Source organism: Drosophila mauritiana, chromosome 3L, assembly GCF_004382145.1.
Source record: "Drosophila mauritiana strain mau12 chromosome 3L, ASM438214v1, whole genome shotgun sequence".
In the NCBI taxonomy this organism is placed as follows: Eukaryota; Metazoa; Arthropoda; class Insecta; order Diptera; family Drosophilidae; genus Drosophila; species Drosophila mauritiana.
The window spans coordinates 4,099,803-4,118,260 of record NC_046669.1 but is presented as its reverse complement, the minus strand read 5'-3'; the positions used below and the strand labels follow the sequence as shown (position 1 = coordinate 4,118,260).

Sequence of the window (18,458 nt, the reverse complement as noted above, 5' to 3'; positions counted from 1 at the left end):
TAGGAATGCTCCACATTCCCCTGCTTAACCCAGTTAAACATTGGGGTAGGTCCCGAGCTTCGAGTTAAAGCCCCCAATCTTAGATTCCGATCACGTAGTGCCAACTATATTTACGGTTATCACAATTCATATTGGTGGGGCTTCAATGGAGGGGAGAATTGTGCAAGTTGGGCCATTGGCTGGCACGTCCATGGGGGAAACCTTTTGCAGGTGGACCAGGCACAAAAACGGGCCATTACGTCAGCAAATGGAATCGTTTTTGGCAGCGGTTGCCACACGGCGTAAGCTACGGCGGAAATGTGGAGGCCCTTTATAACCCCGATCCAATGGCAACCCAAGACAGTTCCGACAGCATTGTCAAGCACAAAGCACCATTGGAAAACCACTATCCACCAGCAAATCTAGTCATGGCCCTGTTCAAGGTGAGTTGGGTAAATCCTGGTCAAGGAATGTGATTGAATTGACCATCTCTTGGATCCAAGGATCTTTACAAGTGTATATCTTGATCATAAATCAATGCACCTTACTTAACCCCCAGATCACCCTTATCTGCTGCGCTCTGATCGCCGTCATCGAGTGCGCCCTGCTCCCAGCTGCTGTTCCCGTGGGAGTGCCCCTCAACACGGAGGTGGATCCGCATCCGCAGTACGCCTTCGCCTATAATGTGCAGGATGCACTCACCGGGGACAGCAAGAGCCAGCAGGAGGTGCGGGATGGAGATGTGGTCAAGGGCTCCTACTCGGTGGTGGATGCCGATGGCTCGCTGCGCACCGTCTTCTACACCGCCGATCCCATCAACGGTTTCAATGCGGTGGTGCAGCGAGGACCAGTTCCGGTGGCTGCTCCTCGCCCATTGGTGGCTCCAGTGGCTGCTCCACTTTTGGGCTAACTCCGCAATCTCCCAGAGCTTTTACCTAGCTTTTACATAACTTATTGCCTGCTCCTTAGTCCGTTATAAAGTCAGTAATCATTAAACATTATACTAGATCAAACAAGCCATACAAAGCCATTTTATCCGGGCTGGATAAACTACCAATTGAAACTGTCAAATCCATGCTACAAAACCTAGGATTACAATGCACCGAAGTCAAAATTGTGGAAAAGAAAACTAAGTCTGATCATGAATTATTACTGTACATTGTTTATTTCGTTAACAAAAGTATCACAGTAAAGGAACTGCGCAAAAACTTTATGTATGTCAACCACACTAAAGTACGCTGGGAGTATAAAGTGAAATTGCAGAATAAAATTACTCAATGCTACAATTGCCAACTATTTGGACATGGATCAAATAATTGTTCAGTTAAAACATCATGTGCCCATTGTGCTGGATCACACCAGACTGCCGTATGTATGGACGTAAACAACAAAAAATGCGCTAACTGTAAAGGCGACCATCCATCGACAGAACTGACATGCCCATGCCGAATTTCTTATCTCAATTTACTTTCCAAACGCTCATCACAACGCATTGGAAGAAATAACTTGGAAGCTCATGGAATGAGGAATTCTAAGCAACACATCGCTCCATCTGCTCTCTTTGGAAATCAACCCCAGATCTCATTGCCTACTCAAACTAAGAGAGTGCAACAACTCAACTTTGGTAGCTATAGTAATGCACTCACCAATATTCATACTTTGCCTAATCCCAAAGCAAATATCACAAATGAAACTAATCTCTTTTCATGTGAAGAGATAAATTCTCTTTTGTCTGAATTAATAACAAGACTTAATGAATGCTCCAATAAGGGAGAGCAATTTCAAGTAATTTCTCAGTTAGCGATTAAGTATGTTTACACAAACAAATAATTTTATTGATAATTTGAATATTATGGCATGGAATGCTCGTGCCGTTAGAAACAAACGTATAGAACTGATCAAGTTCTTAGAAAATAATCACATTCACATAGCACTTATAAATGAAACGTGGCTGACTCATAGTGACCGTTTTAATATACCCGAATACACTATATACAGAAATGACAGGAAGGAAAGTAGGGGAGGCGGCGTTGCCATTGCAGTTAGTAACACATTGATACATGAACAAATACCCTGCATTAAAAGTCATGTTATTGAAAATGTAGGTATACAAATCAACACTGACTCTAATTCCAGTCTAAAAATTTACTCTATTTACTTTGCTGGAAATACTTCAAAATGTATTCCTAGTTCATGTGATTTATCTTGGGACCATAATCATTTAAAAAGTTTGTATAGATCTGATCTCCTTAAGATCTCACAAATAAATGGAAATTTTCTAATTTGCGGGGACTTCAACTCGCGCCACAGAGCATGGAAGTGTACCCGAGCCAATGGTTGGGGCAAAATTCTCAATGAACTTTCAGACCTGGGAAAATTCAGTATTTTGTACCCTACGCAACCCACATATATTCCGCATAACCATAAAGCAAAAGCATCAACATTGGACCTATGCCTCACTAATATCCCTAACCAGCTGGCTAATCCAGCAGTAATGCAAGAGCTTTCCTCTGATCACCTACCAGTGGTTATTAAATACTCTACAAATTTTATGCGCAATGTAAAAACATATCCGATTTTGGGAAGGGCAAATTGGGCGCTTTTTAAGAGAATTATAAATGAAAGGCTGATGGTTGAAGAGGTGGTTGTCAACTGCTCACAGATATCGACTTTGGATATTGATAATTTAATCGGCTCTTTCACTAGAGTAATCAATTATGCCTTTCTTAAAGCAGTCCCTCATAAACCTATACATCACTCCAAGCTTACACTCCCTGTACATATAACTGAATTATTTAAAACAAGAAATATTATCCAAAGACAATGGTTTAGGTCACGTCATCCATTACTAAAATCAAGATGTGATCATTTAAATTACATCATACGAAAAGAGCTTTTCATTTATAATAATGCAAAATGGAACAATAAACTTCAAAAGCTGGATAAATGCAGCAAACCCTTTTGGAATATAACCAAAGCAATTAAAAAAAGAAAACAAATTGTTCCGTGTCTAAGTAAAGCTGATGAAATATACGCTTCTGGAAAAGAAAAAGCGAATATTCTTGCTGATGTCTTTCAACTGAAGCATAATCTGACACATTCATATTCAAACCAAAATACAATTGACCAAGTCAAAATATCTTTACAATCTATAGCTGAAACCCCAAACAACATCGCAGAAATTTGTAGAGTCACTTATCCAGAGGTTTTTTCAATTGTAAAAGCTCTCCATACTAGAAAATCTCCTGGAATTGATGGAATACCTAATATATCCTTGAAAAACCTTCCTACAAGCGCCATTAATCATATTGTTAACATTGCCAATCACTGTCTTCAGGCAGGCTATTTCCCACGGGATTGGAAGATAGCAAAAATAGTTCCAATTCTCAAACCAGGAAAACCTCCTGATAACCCTGAAAGCTACCGACCAATAAGCCTATTAAGCGGATTGTCCAAGATTCTGGAAAAATTAATTAAATTGAGATTGGTGAAATTTTTGGACATACACAACACACTACCAACGGTACAGTATGGTTTTAGAAATGGTCTAAATACCATACTGCCGACCTTAAAACTAAGAAATTATATTAAAGAAAGTATCCAATCCAAACAATCTGTAGGGCTGGTTACACTTGATATTGAGGCTGCATTTGATACTGTATGGCATGACGGACTGTTGCACAAACTAAAGATGATTGGAACTCCCATATACCTCATTAAAATAGTTCAAAATTTTTTGACACATCGATACTTTAGCGTTAATTTGGACAGTAGTCAATCTGCTAGACGAATTTTAAATGCAGGTGTGCCACAGGGTTCTGTCTTAGGACCTACATTGTTTAATATTTTTACACACGATATTCCACAAGCTACAAACTGTGTACTTTCACTGTTTGCTGACGACGCCGCTGTCTACAGTGCTGGTTTCTCGTACAGCGAGATAAATCAATCCATGCAGAGTTACTTAAATGAATTAGACATATATTACAAAAAATGGAAAATTAAAATTAACCCTAATAAAACGAATGCTATATTTTTTACAAAAAGAAGGAAACCTCGTTATCTTCCTGATAGACAGTTGCGAATACTAGACTCTCCAATACAATGGGTTGACAACATTCGATATTTGGGTATAATTTTTGATAAAAAACTAACATTTAAATACCACATCAACAACACAATTATGAAAGTTAATAAAATTATTTGCACACTGTACCCTCTAATAAATCGTAAATCTAAATTATCAATATCCAATAAGATCATAATTTTTAAAACAATTTTTAATCCAATATTAATGTATGGGTCACCTGTTTGGGGTAGATGTGCTCAAACTCATATCAAAAAACTTCAAATATGCCAAAACAAGCTGTTAAAATTAATAATGAACTTACCTTATTACACAAACACTAAGTACCTACATATAAAAGTAGGTGTACAAAAAGTTCAACAAAAAATACAATATTAACAATCTTTTGTTTCAAGTCTTAGTTTTTTTAAGTTAGTTGTAAGTCAATTAAGGTTTTTCTTCTCCCTTGTTTTCCTTAATAAATAATAAATATTGTTATACAAAAACTAAAAACAGGTCAACTAGACATAATTAATAAATATTTCAGATGAAAGCCTTAGCTAAACACTGTAAATACCAAATTATACCATTAGCTTTAATGAAATGTACATATATATATAAGGGATAAAGCACAAATAAATTAAATTAAATTAAATTAATCATTAAACAATAAACTCAATAAGCCAAAGACATACATGAAATCGTTTAATCATATTCAAGGAAAATCCGTAAGTATTTGCTTCTAACTAAAATTAATCAAAAGTTGTAGGCTCTACTAAATTCCGAAACGAGTTTACATTTACACCTATGCATTTTATTAATTAGTCAGTTGATCAGACAAGCTCAAGGCCCATAATGCATACTTGCCTAGTTAATGATAATGAACTAAATTAAAAACACACTTAAAAGCAATGCAAAATGACAAGATATTGAGTGGATATTTTTTCAAGATCAAAATTTGCGTGTCATTAAGATGCAAATATCGTCGTTTTGAACTTGAAACTTAGCTGTGTTATAACTCTTTCAATTACATCATTACATTGCGGGTGTCAAGAAATGGAAATGGTTATGTGCTTAATGGAACTAATTACTAGGTGAACATTTTCGTGACTCCATGCCATGTAAAAATTGTTTTGTAATTTTAAATGTAACAAAATGTAACCAGGAAAAGCCCAATTCCCCCTAAAGAAAGCTGACCCATTCCACTTACATAAGAGCGCAATCTTAGATGGTTATCTCCCCTGCAGCTGTCCCACGCCCAAAGAACTCTTCCACTCCAAATGAATACATTCACTCGCTGGCCCAACACGCACTCAAATTATTCAATAGCTTAATTGAAAGTAAAAAATCGGCACGAGATGCAATTTTTGGATTACGCAAACCCCAACCCGAGCATGTCCATAGATGTTGCTGCCGGCGCCGACTGCAACTGCAGCAGTTACTGCAACTGCAACTGCAGCAGCGACAGCAACGCCTAACAAGCGGCGGTACGCGTTGAAAATTAGTGATAATGGCCAAAATTGTCCCAATGGCAACGGAGCGGCGAAACAGAACAAAATCTATACACTCAGAAAAATAGTGCATGGCATTCGAAAATCTATGTGATTGAACGGAATATTCTACAATTGATATCCTTTGTATTGGTAGCCAAGTACTTTTTTTCGTGGAGATGTTAATATCGCTTTATTATTCTTTTCAGTTAGAACTTTTTCGTTTTTTCTCAGTGCATTGAATGCGTCTGGCGTAGATTTTTTGGGTGGGCGCGGCTTAGAGCAGCCAGCCAGTTTCGAAGGCTGTGCCCCAAACACACCTTTCAACAATCGACTGCTGGGTGCGTGTGCAGCGTCGCCCCAATCTGGTGGCCATAAAGTCGAGACATGGGACATGGGGACATGGAGACATGGGAGGCACTGGTGCTCATGCGGCCACCACACACCTGATCCGTCCGGCCACCCGGCTGAGGCCCAAATAATTCGCTTTCGAATTGAACTTTTTTGTCACGACACAACAACGACGGCGATTCAGCCGGCGTGGGACCAGTTTGCCAGCTTGGTCCGGCACAGTCCTCCCAGACTCCCAGACATGCGTGAACCGCCGAGCACCCTCCGCCAGCACCTCCGGCGCCTTCAGCTCGACCGGCAGCTCCTCCACCTCCGGACAGCCCCTTCTGATTGCCATGGGCAGCGAAAAATGAATTATTTTATATTTGTCGCGATCGATGCGAGCATTTCGCATAGGCACAGGCCGTTACAGACTCCACACGCATGCGCACTTTTTAGTTGTTTATTATTATTTTGTGTGTCTTGCTGCGCTTTTTGCATAAATATCTGGTGGCAGGCGGCGGCGGAGGCTGTGGCGGATTTTTGGGCTCGCGTCTATGGGAGGCCTATAAAAAGCAATTGTCGTGCGGCCACAGAACCACAGATCGAGTTCATTTGTCAGTCGAGCAGCAGTAGACCTCCAGTTCTCCACTACTCCATCGCAAACGCCAAGCAATCCGTCCAGAATGGCACAGAAACTGATCCTCGTCCTGAGCGCCCTGGTGGCGGTGTCCTCCGCCGTGGTGGTCCCTGGTCCCGGACTGGCACTGCCCGCCTATCCGTCGTACCCGGCGCTGGCCAAGGTGGCTGCTCCTCTGGTGGCCAAGGTGGCGGGTCCGGAGCCCTACGATCCCAATCCCCAGTACACCTTCAGCTACGATGTTCATGTGAGTCAGCTTTGTTAGAAGTTATTAGTCACCTCATAAAAAGCAATGCCAATTCAGAAATCTGCATTCCAATTTTATTGCTTTATTAAGCAACTGGTATGCAAATTTTGATTTTGCCAGACATTTTTATGAAGTGCTTATGGAAGCTAAGAACTATTAAATCCGATCACTTGGTTGAGCAAGTTGGATGTTGGCAACACTAGTTGCCTTCTAGGATTATCCTTATTTTACATAAAATATTCCTAGATTCCTTGCAATCCTTTGGATATATGATAGTAAGGATTCCATTTAAGGCAGGCCTTTTAATATTAAGAACTTATTCCTGTTCTTTGCTAATCCAACATCTTGTTTCTGCCCACCAGGATGGCTCCACTGGTGACGTGAAGAGCCAGCAGGAGACCCGCAGCGGAGATGTGGTGCAGGGCGCCTATTCCCTGATTGAGGCCGACGGAACCCGCCGCATTGTGGAGTACACCGCCGATCCCGTGCACGGATTCAACGCAGTGGTGCGCCGCGAGGGCGCCGTGGTGAAGGCTGTGGCTCCGGTGGCCAAGGTTCTGGCCCCGGCTCCGCTGCTCCATGCCGCTCCTCTGGTGGCCAAGGTGCCCGCCTATGGCCCGGCTCTGGCGCCCGCTTACCCGGCTCTGGCCCACGGATACGGACCGGCCCTGGCTCCCGCCTATGGACCTGCTCTGCCCAAGCTGGCCCTGCCCGCTCTGCCCGCCCTCTCGCCCCTGGGCTACCACTAAGTCAGATGGATGGATCTATACACCCCTCGAATAATGCCGACCTCTTGCCGCACCCGAATAATGGACACATCGCGACCAACTTCTCCTGCCACCTGGGCTCCAGTTAGCCGGAGCTCATGGGCCGATCATAGTCGATAGTAGTTGTAGTATTAGTGGAAATGAAAGCGATTTATCGAAATATGTACATACGAATTCACGGACAGAGGATTCCGATTGCCCAGTCCCTGGGTTCCCATCGGATCCCATGTTCCCTCATCTACACTCACACATTCTCGAGACCTTTCATTTATGTTTCTTGTCTTCTTAATCTTAAGGCTGTTTGACCGCGATAAATACTCTATAATCCCCAACTCACAATCCCCGTTTCAATTCTTATTTAATCCGAGCCTGTGCACTCGAGTAGAACTCGCAGAATGAGAAACGAGATTGCAATAAACGAACCGAAGCTATGCAAATGGAAAGTTAATGGAGTTTTCCTTTACGGGATGAAAATCTGGGACGAAAGTACATGCTACATGGAAATTCACTCCTATTCTTGAGTTTGAAAACGAAAGTTGATTATCGAAATATATAAAAATCGAAATATCATAAAAGATCGAAACATATAAAAACAAACATATGAGCATCATTAGGATTACAAGAAAATAAATATATTTTCAGCTAATTAAATTGAAAATTTCTTATGTTACATATTTTGTGGATATGATATGATTTTCAAATAAATCGAATGTGTTTCCTCAACAACTAAAGAGCTATTTGTTAATAATATTATTTAGCTAATGGGCAATAACTTGCTTGTGAAATGTTTAGGCTTAATAAAAATCACCGAGATTGCGTTTAATTCCAAATCATTGATTGATAATCGCTGTTATTAGAACCGAAGTGTCATTATTCAGTGGCGGCTTAGACTTTGGCACTGGCCACACATGAATTCCATTTGAGTTTTGGGACATGTAGTGGATTTGTGTGTCGCTCGCTGCCCGTGAGTGGTTCGACCTTAGAACAGAACAAGCCCCACCTGCGTGGGTCACCCACCGGGCTACCGATGCAGTGCAGTTAATGGTGGATAGTCTAATCGCTCAAGGTTCGGGCCACGCACCACTGAAAACTGCGTAATTCGAGCGTCAATGCAAAGTGGTCTAAATGAAATTTATGGGCTCAATTGGAGAACAGTCCGTCGCCATCCGATGGCCAATCGATCCGATCAAGTAATTGGCAACTGGCCACCGGGCACAATGGAGAACTTGAACTGCAACTGGAACTGGCCGCGCCTCCATCATTGGCTTTGGATCCGGATAATTTGATCCGTCCGCGAACTGACCTCCATCGGAATGGTGCGGAGTGGAGCCTACCTCGTCGGCACATCTGCATGGGCGCCTTCGATTATGCGCATATTTGTTTTTATTTTTGTAAAAATGTATGGATCGCATAATGAGTTTTCGTTACATTTGCACTTGCATAATGCGACGGGCCTTTGTTGCAATCGACATTAAACGCTTTTGATGATTTAATAAAATTAAATTGAAATGTTAATCGCGACACGGCATGGGCGGGAAAGTGGAGGGGGGTAGCTCCAAAAGACATGGGCGAAAGCGTAAGACAATGGGCGAGCTGCAGCTCCAAGCAGACGGTGCTACAATGGGACCCAAATGCTCGAGGGGCTACAAAAATATCGGGAAAATGTTAGAAAGCGGGACGCCCTGCTCTCTGTCCCGATCTCAGTCTCGATTTCTGTCCCGATCTCTGCCAGGACAATTGTCTAAAGACAATTATAGTTAAGAAACTTAAAAGTGCCTTACGTGAGCAAGTAAATAAAATATAAGCTTAAAAAACTATAAAATATTTGCATCATAATAAAGTTTTTATTAATAACCATATGATAATCTCAAAATCTCGCCACTAATCTCAGATCAGTGAATACGATTTTAATGAGATTTTCAGCCAAAAGTCCGACCACAAATAGCCATCGGATTATCACCGATTTGTGGCATTGTGTTTGACGCATTTCACCCATTGTGTCAGTGGGACTACTAAACGTATTGTGGTTACCACCAGCCGAGTGTGTTGATGAACATCATGACTCCGCTGCAGACTTTAATGATTGAGAGGGATTTGTTTGCATTTGAAAGTGAATTTAACACAGAGCGCGGCGGCTTCTGGCCATATTTGAGTCTTCGAGTGGTTCGAGTGGTGCCTCCAGGTGATTAAGTGATCACGCACACATGTAATGCGAGTATTTATTATAACCGTGCACGCTGGCACGCTCGATTACAATTGTCGCCTCGAATGCGAGGCGGGCAATTAAAATGCTGAATTTTTTGTCATTTCATAATGGAATCGGGGCGGGCTCAGTGACGTTTACACAGAGAAAAATCACTGACATTAAATGTGAAAAAAAAAATTGGAAATATGTAAACTAAATGGTGGGTGATATCTAAAACTGGTATTAGAGGAGGATATTACATCCTTAGAACATATATGTGTAACCTAAGAATCCACTTAAGAAACTAAGTACATTTTCTTTCTATGAGAAGTACTCACCCGGTGTACCATGGTCCGCGTGGGCCGTACAAGAAACGCTTGGCGGTCTTCCAACGCTTCCGTATGTGGCTGTCGATGGTCTTGTGCTGCAGTGCAGCCGCCTGCAGTCGCTGCATCTCCTCCACCTGGCGCACCTTCCACGGCATGTAGATCTTCTGCTGGAAGAGGCGCCTGTTCTCCGCCTGGTTGGTGGCCCTCTGCTTGGAGGCAGCCTTGCAGGCCTCGTAGCACTCCGCCCAGAATCGGTTGATGGGCTCCCACAGATGCAGCTCTATGTCGCGCTGGTAGCGATCGTACAGAGGCTTCACCTGAAAGTGTGAGAAATTCCAGATTAGTACACCGAAAAAAATCACCTACAACATCTCAAGCTTAACATCCTAAACTTCAATGCTCAGATTCATAAAGATTGATAGCTGGTTAAAACATCATATAATAACGACCTAGATGAACCTGAAACTTAATTTCTTTTTTATAGAAGCTCTAAAGTATCCAGGATCTAATTGGAAACAGCAGTATATATAAGGATTTATTTAATTGATCAATTAGATGAAATCCATCGCAATTGAGATATTTTCTTTCAGTCTCCACAGTGTGAGTTGGAGATCAAGATTGACGATTATGGCAGCTTGAATTTGTTTTCGCTTTCATTCGATTCGGGGGCACTCTTCGTGCGTATTCCAGATCCAGCTGTTGGCCAGGCGCTCTGGTGGAGATCAGTCGGCATGTCCAAGTCCACAAGTCACGTCCGGTCAGGTTCAAGTTCAATGTGCAGATAGCCGCGGGCACAGGAAGCACTCGATTGCATTTGTGCAAACCAGTTAGACGCGCTCCTCGATGGCTGTTTATTTGGGGTTTATTTAACGCCGATCTCTTCCAGTTACCAGGCGTATCGAGGAGGCATCCGCATGGCGCTGGTGTTGGAGGCACCTCCGCGGGTATTCTTTGCATAATCCATCACCACCCAGTAGGGTGCCTCCAGCGATCGTTCCAAGGCACTGGGCACACACACGGCGTTAAATACTAATAAAATAAATTGAAAATAAAAGAGCAGGGCAAAATGTTTCTGGTAAAATCTCCGCCAGGTGGGTGCATCGGCAGCGACGCCGCTTTGTCATTCGACTGGTTCCAGCTGCGCCTCTTCGAGCCACAAAACCAGACCACTTTCTTGGCGCTCAGCTCAGTTGCCGAAAGAAAGTCCGACGAGTCGTGACCGACCGGGAGCCGCGTGGAAAATCTCAGTCTCAAAACTCCAGCAGCGCCAACTTGGATTTGGTTGGATTCGGATTCGGAGTCGGAGTCGAAAGTTGTGTTGTTGATGCTCGCGTCGATTTTGGAATTTGTTTTTCCAAACTACTGCGTAGAGTTTAGTTCGCGCTTTGTCTAACGCTCAAAATGTGCAATTTGTTTTGGCTTTCGGCCTGTTTTGTAAGCGATTAAATAATATGTGAATTAATTATGCTGCCATCTCATGTGTGCTGTCAGTGAAATTAGATATTAGATCCTTGTGTTAAGATATAAGCGAGTTTTCAAGTTCAATCAGTTTTAAAGTTGACGCAACAAATACCTAAAGATTATTAAAAGGATAATAGTAGCTAAGTCACAAGGCTTTTATAAATCATTCATATTTATGTTTAGCTTATGTTATTAGGATACCTATTATTGCCACTTTCAAGTTTTGGTTCACCCAGTGGCAACCAGTCGTGGCCAAAAACAAAAGCCAGAAATGCAACTGCACACGGACTCGCACACCTGAACCTGGCGATGATCAGGTTCAATGCTTGGCTCCTTCGGCTGCCCAGTTCCATCTTCTCCCCAACCAATACCTGCACTCCTCAATAGTGGTTGGATTGCGTGAGAGCAGCCAGCCGGCAAGGTCCCCGCATCGATGCAACAATTACGAGGAGCCTGGCGAGCAAGACTCGTGACTCGATTGCCGCTGGTGGAGGTGATGGCAACCATGTTACGTGTAAACAGCTAGGGAAACTGGGAGCCAGAGAGGCGCGCTGAGGCGGAAGCCACCGCCGAGAGCTAGTGAGTCTTGCATGGAAAGTCAAAGGTTAGCCACATAAGACAAAACCACACAGAGATGACAGCATTTAAGTTTGAAGGGAGAAAGTTTATTTGTCTGATGACCTTTTTTGCGGAAGATTAACCCACTCACCCTTTTCCTCTTTATATATCCCCTTTCCCCGTAGTTGGCCCTCTGTCTGCCCCATGCCCTCAGCGAATCCAATGCCACAAGTGTTGAGGCGACGCCTAAGACTGAGTCAAAAGCAGAGCTGGTGCCCACGGCGGAGAAACTGTTCCGATATCGCCGTCAGCCGCCCTACGCCGTGATCAAGCGCTCCAAGCTGCGCCGGCGGACTAAGGGTCATCCGAAGATTAAGTACGGACCACCACCGCCCCACATTCGCTACTCGAAACCATCGTTCCCTACCCATACTCATATCGAGGAGCCCAGCTTCTCCCTCGATGACTTTCAGCACCTGAAGTTCGATGGTGCGGACTTTAAGATACCCACTTCCAGCTACGAAGCCCAGTCCATGGATCTGGACTTCTACAATCACAATACAGAACCGGATCTCTATGGAGCGCACAAATTCCCCAGCCTGGACTTTGGCTTAGTGACCACACATGAGCATGTTCCTCACCAAAAGTACGGGTTGCCTCCTGTGCAGCAGAGCTTCCAGCCAGATCACTCTTTTGCCTCGCACTATGAGCCACCTCCCGCTTCGGCTCATCCGCCGGCTACCCGCTATGGAGTACCCGACGCTCCGGCTCCAGTGCCCAGCTACCCGCATCAGGATCTGCCAGCTCCAGATTCCTATTCCATATATGAGCAGAAGATTCCCAATGTGGGCTACCATCAGAACTTTGCGGAACCACCCAAGCATCCGCCTAAACATGGTTCCATCAATAATCCTAACTTTGAGATCGCCTATTCTCCGCCCGCGTTTGAGATTAGCACTTCCTATCAGTCCAATCACCACCAGAGCTATGTTCCACCCCATCCCCCATCACCTCATGATGGGTTTGCGGAGCCACCGTCAAATAATTATGTGAAGCCCCCTCCCCAGCATCCTCCAACTAATAGTTACGCACCACCCCAACATCCTTCTTCGAGCTATGACCAGCCACCACAGCATCCATCATCGAGTTATGACCAGCCTCCACAGCATCCTCCTCCCAGCTATAGTCAGCCTCCCCATCACCCTCCTTCTAGTTATGATCAGCCTGCTCAACATCCCTCATCCAGTTATGATCAACCTCCTAAACATCCATCTTCAAGTTACGAGCAACCTCCCCAGCATCCCTCCTCCAGTTACGACCAACCTCCCCAACATCCCTCCTCCAGTTATGATCAACCTCCGCAGGAGCACCCAAGCTCCTACCAACATCCTCCAACATCCACGTACGATCAGGCACCGCAGCATCCACCATCAAACTATGTTTCCCCCGATTCCCATTCCATCAATACATATCCGCAGGACGATTACGCACCACCGTCGCAGGAGTTGCCCTTGAATCCACACCACAAGTTTCCTAGCTTCGATTTTCCCAAATCCAGCTACGAAGTGCCCATCTACGATCCCGTTCCTTTCGAAGCCTCCAATCGCGATGAACAGGAGTCATATCCACCCATCTTGGCATCCTCTCCCGATCTCAATGAGATAACTTCAGATGCCCATGCGGCTGGTAGTTCCAAGCGGCGTAAGAGGAAGCGAAAGCCCACTCCTGGAGTTGTCCCCGCAAAGCATACGCTTGATGTTCCAGAGCTACAGCAGGCCTATGATGCGGATAGCCACTTGGGGGAGTCACACGAAAATGCAGATACGGATGCAAATAGCTCTCACTATGTGGAGAGGAAGCAGAGCTTCTTCAACTTTGTCACGCCCACAACCACGACGACGACGACTCCGGCTCCTTGGACTCCGATGAGGGGCAGGAGTAGTACGACCCGTACGGCATTCATACCAACCATTGTAACAAGTACTCCGAAAACTCCCACTACTGATCGCAGTAGACATCGTGGCTCATCTCGGTATCGCACAAAGCAGCAACCCGTGAATCCCAGTTCACCCGATCGCACTAACACCAGCGTTCAGATCGATCAATCCCACTCGCAAAGCTATTATGATGGGACCATTGCACCACCGACCAGGCAACAGTTTTCACCCACAACCGGAGGACGTGGCTCGAGACCTACAAGACCTAGTTACGTCAAAAACCACGGCCCGGTGTCACCGCTGGCATTACAGCCCGCCGATGGTAGGGGTCCACCCACATCCAAGCGGACCACTAAGGGCGTCTTCGACACGACGCTCTTCAAGAGTCCCCTCAGCGATCGGGAGATGGAGAGAAATCTCCATGGGTTGCGTCAGAACTTGCCAAAAAATCATAAACTATTCTGAATTCTCAACGAAATCAAAAGGAGGCATAGCATAAAGACTTGTTTAAATAGTGCTTAGTTGTTTAAAATATGTTAATACGTTCTGTCCCTAGATTTAGGCTAATAATGTTGAATATATTTAAATAATAAATGGATCGAGTTCCAAATAAAACTGATACCATATTGATGTACGTTACTTACCATGCGTTCAATAAAGTTCCTCCACTTTTTGCTGGTGCTGTACATTTGGAAATCATTGAAGAAGACGGGACCAGAGGAAGTTGAAGGCAGATCAGGCAAAGTAGAATCCAAATTGAAGGCTACGCGACATTTCTCCAGCAGAGCTTTCATCACAGGCATCAAGAATGAGTACTCTTCCGGATTGCCAACTAAAGAAGCAAATAGAAAACCTTTAGCATTGGAAAATTAATAATATATTCTAGGAACCCACCTTCAATAGCATTATCCAGAGCCCTGTTGATGCTATATAGGAGGTACGACAGCTCCGCAGGATCTTCCGTAGAACGACTTTGGAGAATAGCATGCAGCTTGGCCGTTGCCATGGCAACGATACCCGGATTCGGGTGATGCGAACACTTGAGCAGAAGACCCAAGCATAGCCGAATCATATCGGACCAATCGTCGGAGGAGCCCTGTTGGAAGATCATCAGGGCGTCGAGCAATGCTAGCACACCATCCAAAAGTTTTGTAGAACACTTCTTAGACTCATCTTCGTTGGAGCCTAGAACCACCAATTCATAAACCATGCGCAGGATGTGTGATGCATTCTCCTGGTTAACCAGCGTTTGACTGCCGTGCTCGGATAGATCGAAAAGCGAGGCCTGTACGGCCATCTCCAAGATGCGTAGGCGCAGCGAGAGATGCGAAGTAATCAACTCGTTGTTGAGAGCCAGCAAATTAATGCAGCCCAGCACTTGGCCACGCTCTTGCCAGCACTGCGGATGATCGTTGGGGATACCGCGCCAGAAAATGTTGAATAGCGTGTTTGAGACTAGATAAACCAACTGTTCCTCGGTGTCCACATCGCCATCGGCCACAAAGTCAAAGGCGGAGGTGCTCTGTAGGAAAAATTATAAATAAGGAGGAACATTTTCGATTCACTTAAGGGTCATTTACCTCTAAGGAGTCACTTTTCTTGGGAGGACCATGTGGCGATTGCGAGGATGTGTCGGAGCTTAAGGATTCTTCGCGCTGAATCGAAGGCGTCTGTGAACCATCAGCAGTGTCTGTCGAGGTGCCTAGCGTCAGGGACTCAAAAGTGTCCTGCAGATCATGAGTGGTTTGTCGAATGACCGAAAACAGGCTGTTAGCATTTTCAACCACAGCTCCAGAGACAGATTCAGCCAATTCTGGAATTAAAATACATTAAAATATCTCTCACTGGACTTGGGGGACAACTTACCTTTAATTTCACTCTCGATAACTGTGGCTGCCTCTGTAACACTAGCCTGGATTTCGTTAAGTATGAGGCCACTGTCGCTCAGCTCCTCTTGTTGCTGCTGCTGCAATTGTGCGAGGCCTATCTCCTGCTCCGAAAACGTAATGAGATCGGCTTGCGCTAGGAAGTTTGAGTTATCTTCCAACAGCACGTCGAGGTTAATACCAAAGCTGCGACGCTTCTCCTCGTCTGGCGGAGAACTGGTTATCGGTTTGCGGATGAGCAGTCGGGCAATGGACTCCTGCCAGCCCGTTTGCTTCGCCATCGCTACTGTGGATTGCTGCTTGACGAAGGTGGTTTGAAGCAGGCGTTTGGCGATCTCCAGTTTCACGGGCAAATCACAGCTGCTCACATGATAGACCAGAAATATAAGACCTGCATAGTCTGGCTGCAGTCCCAGCATTTCGTCAACCAAATGAAACAGGATAGTAGAGCTCAAGGACAACGGTGTAATGAAAGAGAAAAATCCTGGGAACATGCTCTGCTCAGTAGCCTGATCGTACAATCGAAGCACTTGCTTATACTTCTGATGCACACGCGATGTGGCCAATAGTCCGCTGATAAACTGCAGATGAAATAGAAGTATGTTAGCCATTTATCCAGATGAATCAATTTTTAAATTTTACCCTTATTGCAGCCTCCTGAATCTCATTACTGTAGCTCTTGTCCACGAAGAAGTTGTATATAAGATTGGCAGACTGAGGCTCGTGCAGAAGAAGAACCATCTGATCCTTGCAGTTCTTGCCGCGCACATAGAAAGTCATCATTTCCAGGAACTCCACTAGTACGACATCCTGCCGTACAGAAGCCAGAAAAGTAATCATTGCATTGACCTCTTTTATGTTAACTTCTTTTTGTAGATAAAACTTAATGATCCCGAACAGCGTTGCTCGAATGGTTTTCGCATCATCATCGCTGATGCTGTCCGGTGTGGAATAGTATTGACGCACCACGTCCAGCACAAACTGGACACCATACCGCTTGCGGAAGAACTTTCTGTCATTCTTAATCATGGCACTCAGGTATTGGGCGTGGCCCAGGGTTATTTGAAACTGCAGACGCGACCAAATAGCAAAGTCGAAGACAATGTGAGCATACAAAGCGTCCAACAGCTGTCCACCTGCTTCCGCCTTATGTCCTTGCAGCGACTCCATTAGCAGGTGGGTGGCCATTAGGGCATTAACATCGAACAAAGACGGTGGACAGCGTTGGAGCATCGTGCCCACAATGGCCAGACATTCGCTACTCAGTAGTTGTTCTTGGTTGGTTTCATGCTCATGTGTGAGGTAGCGCAGGAGGCACAGAAAACTGGCCAGCGGATGTTGCAGCATTTTCCATTCGGTGTATGAGTTCGAGGATAGCATCTCCCAGTCTGTGAACTCTTCAGCCGAGGGCGTCGGTGCACAGGACAAGGACTCCTCGCTCACACTGCCAATGGAGATGTCTGTCGTCTGATCCAATGTGATTAGCCTATGCAGCATGGGTAATATTGCACTGATACCTCCGATACTATTGATTGTCTCCTGGATCTTTACGATCTTGCAGTGCTGAGCATTAATCCTGCCCGGATACTTTCCGCCTGGTATTAAGTCCTGGCAGGTTCCATGCCATATTGCTCCCGGAGCGTAACAGAACACGAAGCGAGAGTTGAGTTCCAAAAGGTCATTGTCCTGTGAGAAAATGGAACTGAAATTGGCGCCCGCGTCGAAAATTGTTTTCAAACTGGTGGTTGGATCCGCCAGTAGCACACCGCCCAGGTGTCCATTAAGACAAGTTTGCTCCCCAAACACTGTATCCTGCATTCCGATAGGAAAGTTCTTCACATTAGGATCAAATGCCGTCTGTGTGCGCATCGGTAAGGTGAAGTAGTTTGACACCTAAGAGGATAAAATAGGTGAGAAATGGAATATTAAAACAAAATCTCGATTCTTACATTTGCAGATAGGGTCCGTTCAAGTAAGCTGGGGAGCATTCCCTTGTAGCCACTGGATCCGCTCTCCTGGGATGAAGACCTTGGCATATTTCCAGTCTTGGCTACTTCACCTGGCTGTGGTGGAGCCACCACTGCGCCGATAGAGCAGACAGTGAATGGTTCATTAACTGCCTGAACCTTCAGGGTGGCACTCAGTTTCTGAACAAAATCCACATAGATGTTAATCTGACTATACGAAAATGGTCGTTTTGGGGGCGTTATGGCCACTGTAAGGTAATGCCACTGTCCATCCATAAGTGTTTTGGTCGCAGTAGAGGAAGTGAGGTATTCCCGCCGAGTCAGTGCAGCAACCACAACGTTTCCGTTTGGCTGCACAAAGACCTCGAAACCACTGCCACTTGCTGTCTGTAGTGTAAGCAGCATTCGGCGACTGTTTGACTGCTCCTTCAGCTGATTGAATCGGACCAGGATGTGAAAGATGAAGCCATATGAACCGGAGATAGTCCAGTTTCGAATATCGGGTACAAGAATACCATCCGTCGACTGCTCAATGGAAAAGAACTCGGCGCAGGAATTGCTGCCTCTCAGGCTCTGCAAAGCAATTACAACAAGAGTCTGCAAGAAAATTAACTAT

At 44.8% G+C, this 18,458-nt stretch overlaps 4 protein-coding genes across 6 annotated transcripts in view; 3 read left to right on the top strand and 1 right to left on the bottom strand.

The window, feature by feature from the left end:
- The window catches only part of LOC117140611 (neurobeachin-like protein 1), a 33,508-nt gene that overhangs the window by 12,078 nt on the left and 2,972 nt on the right, over nt 1–18,458 (bottom strand). For all 3 annotated transcript variants that reach the window (XM_033303622.1, XM_033303623.1, XM_033303624.1), the window contains 7 exons: nt 17,825–18,439; nt 16,518–17,768; nt 15,856–16,456; nt 15,570–15,802; nt 14,884–15,511; nt 14,634–14,821; nt 10,043–10,350 (listed from right to left, as the gene is read on the bottom strand). In XM_033303622.1, the coding sequence (XP_033159513.1) occupies nt 10,043–10,350; nt 14,634–14,821; nt 14,884–15,511; nt 15,570–15,802; nt 15,856–16,456; nt 16,518–17,768; nt 17,825–18,439 (3,824 nt within the window). The remainder of the gene's footprint in view (nt 1–10,042; nt 10,351–14,633; nt 14,822–14,883; nt 15,512–15,569; nt 15,803–15,855; nt 16,457–16,517; nt 17,769–17,824; nt 18,440–18,458) is intronic.
- LOC117140617 (cuticle protein 21) lies at nt 393–4,228 on the top strand. The gene is made up of 2 exons (XM_033303633.1): nt 393–422; nt 539–4,228. Exons 1-2 carry the CDS (start codon nt 408–410, stop codon nt 887–889), a joined length of 366 nt encoding a protein of 121 aa, XP_033159524.1. The 5' UTR covers nt 393–407; the 3' UTR covers nt 890–4,228.
- On the top strand, nt 6,383–7,958 carry LOC117140615 (larval cuticle protein A2B). Its single transcript, XM_033303630.1, has 2 exons — nt 6,383–6,752; nt 7,115–7,958. The coding sequence occupies exons 1-2, from the start codon at nt 6,552–6,554 to the stop codon at nt 7,499–7,501; spliced, it is 588 nt and encodes a 195-aa protein (XP_033159521.1). The 5' UTR covers nt 6,383–6,551; the 3' UTR covers nt 7,502–7,958.
- Nucleotides 11,306–14,598, top strand: LOC117140612 (adhesive plaque matrix protein). Its single transcript, XM_033303625.1, has 2 exons — nt 11,306–11,467; nt 12,238–14,598. Exons 1-2 carry the CDS (start codon nt 11,435–11,437, stop codon nt 14,452–14,454), a joined length of 2,250 nt encoding a protein of 749 aa, XP_033159516.1. The 5' UTR covers nt 11,306–11,434; the 3' UTR covers nt 14,455–14,598.

Coding starts and splice junctions, on each gene's coding strand:
- LOC117140615 (XM_033303630.1), top strand. CDS start 6,552: ATGGCACAGAAACTGATCCTCGTCCTGAGCGCCCTGGTGGCGGTGTCC. Junction 6,753..7,114: donor CCTTCAGCTACGATGTTCAT/GTGAGTCAGCTT, acceptor TCTGCCCACCAG/GATGGCTCCACTGGTGACGT.
- LOC117140612 (XM_033303625.1), top strand. CDS start 11,435: ATGTGCAATTTGTTTTGGCTTTCGGCCTGTTTT. Junction 11,468..12,237: donor TTTGGCTTTCGGCCTGTTTT/GTAAGCGATTAA, acceptor CTTTCCCCGTAG/TTGGCCCTCTGTCTGCCCCA.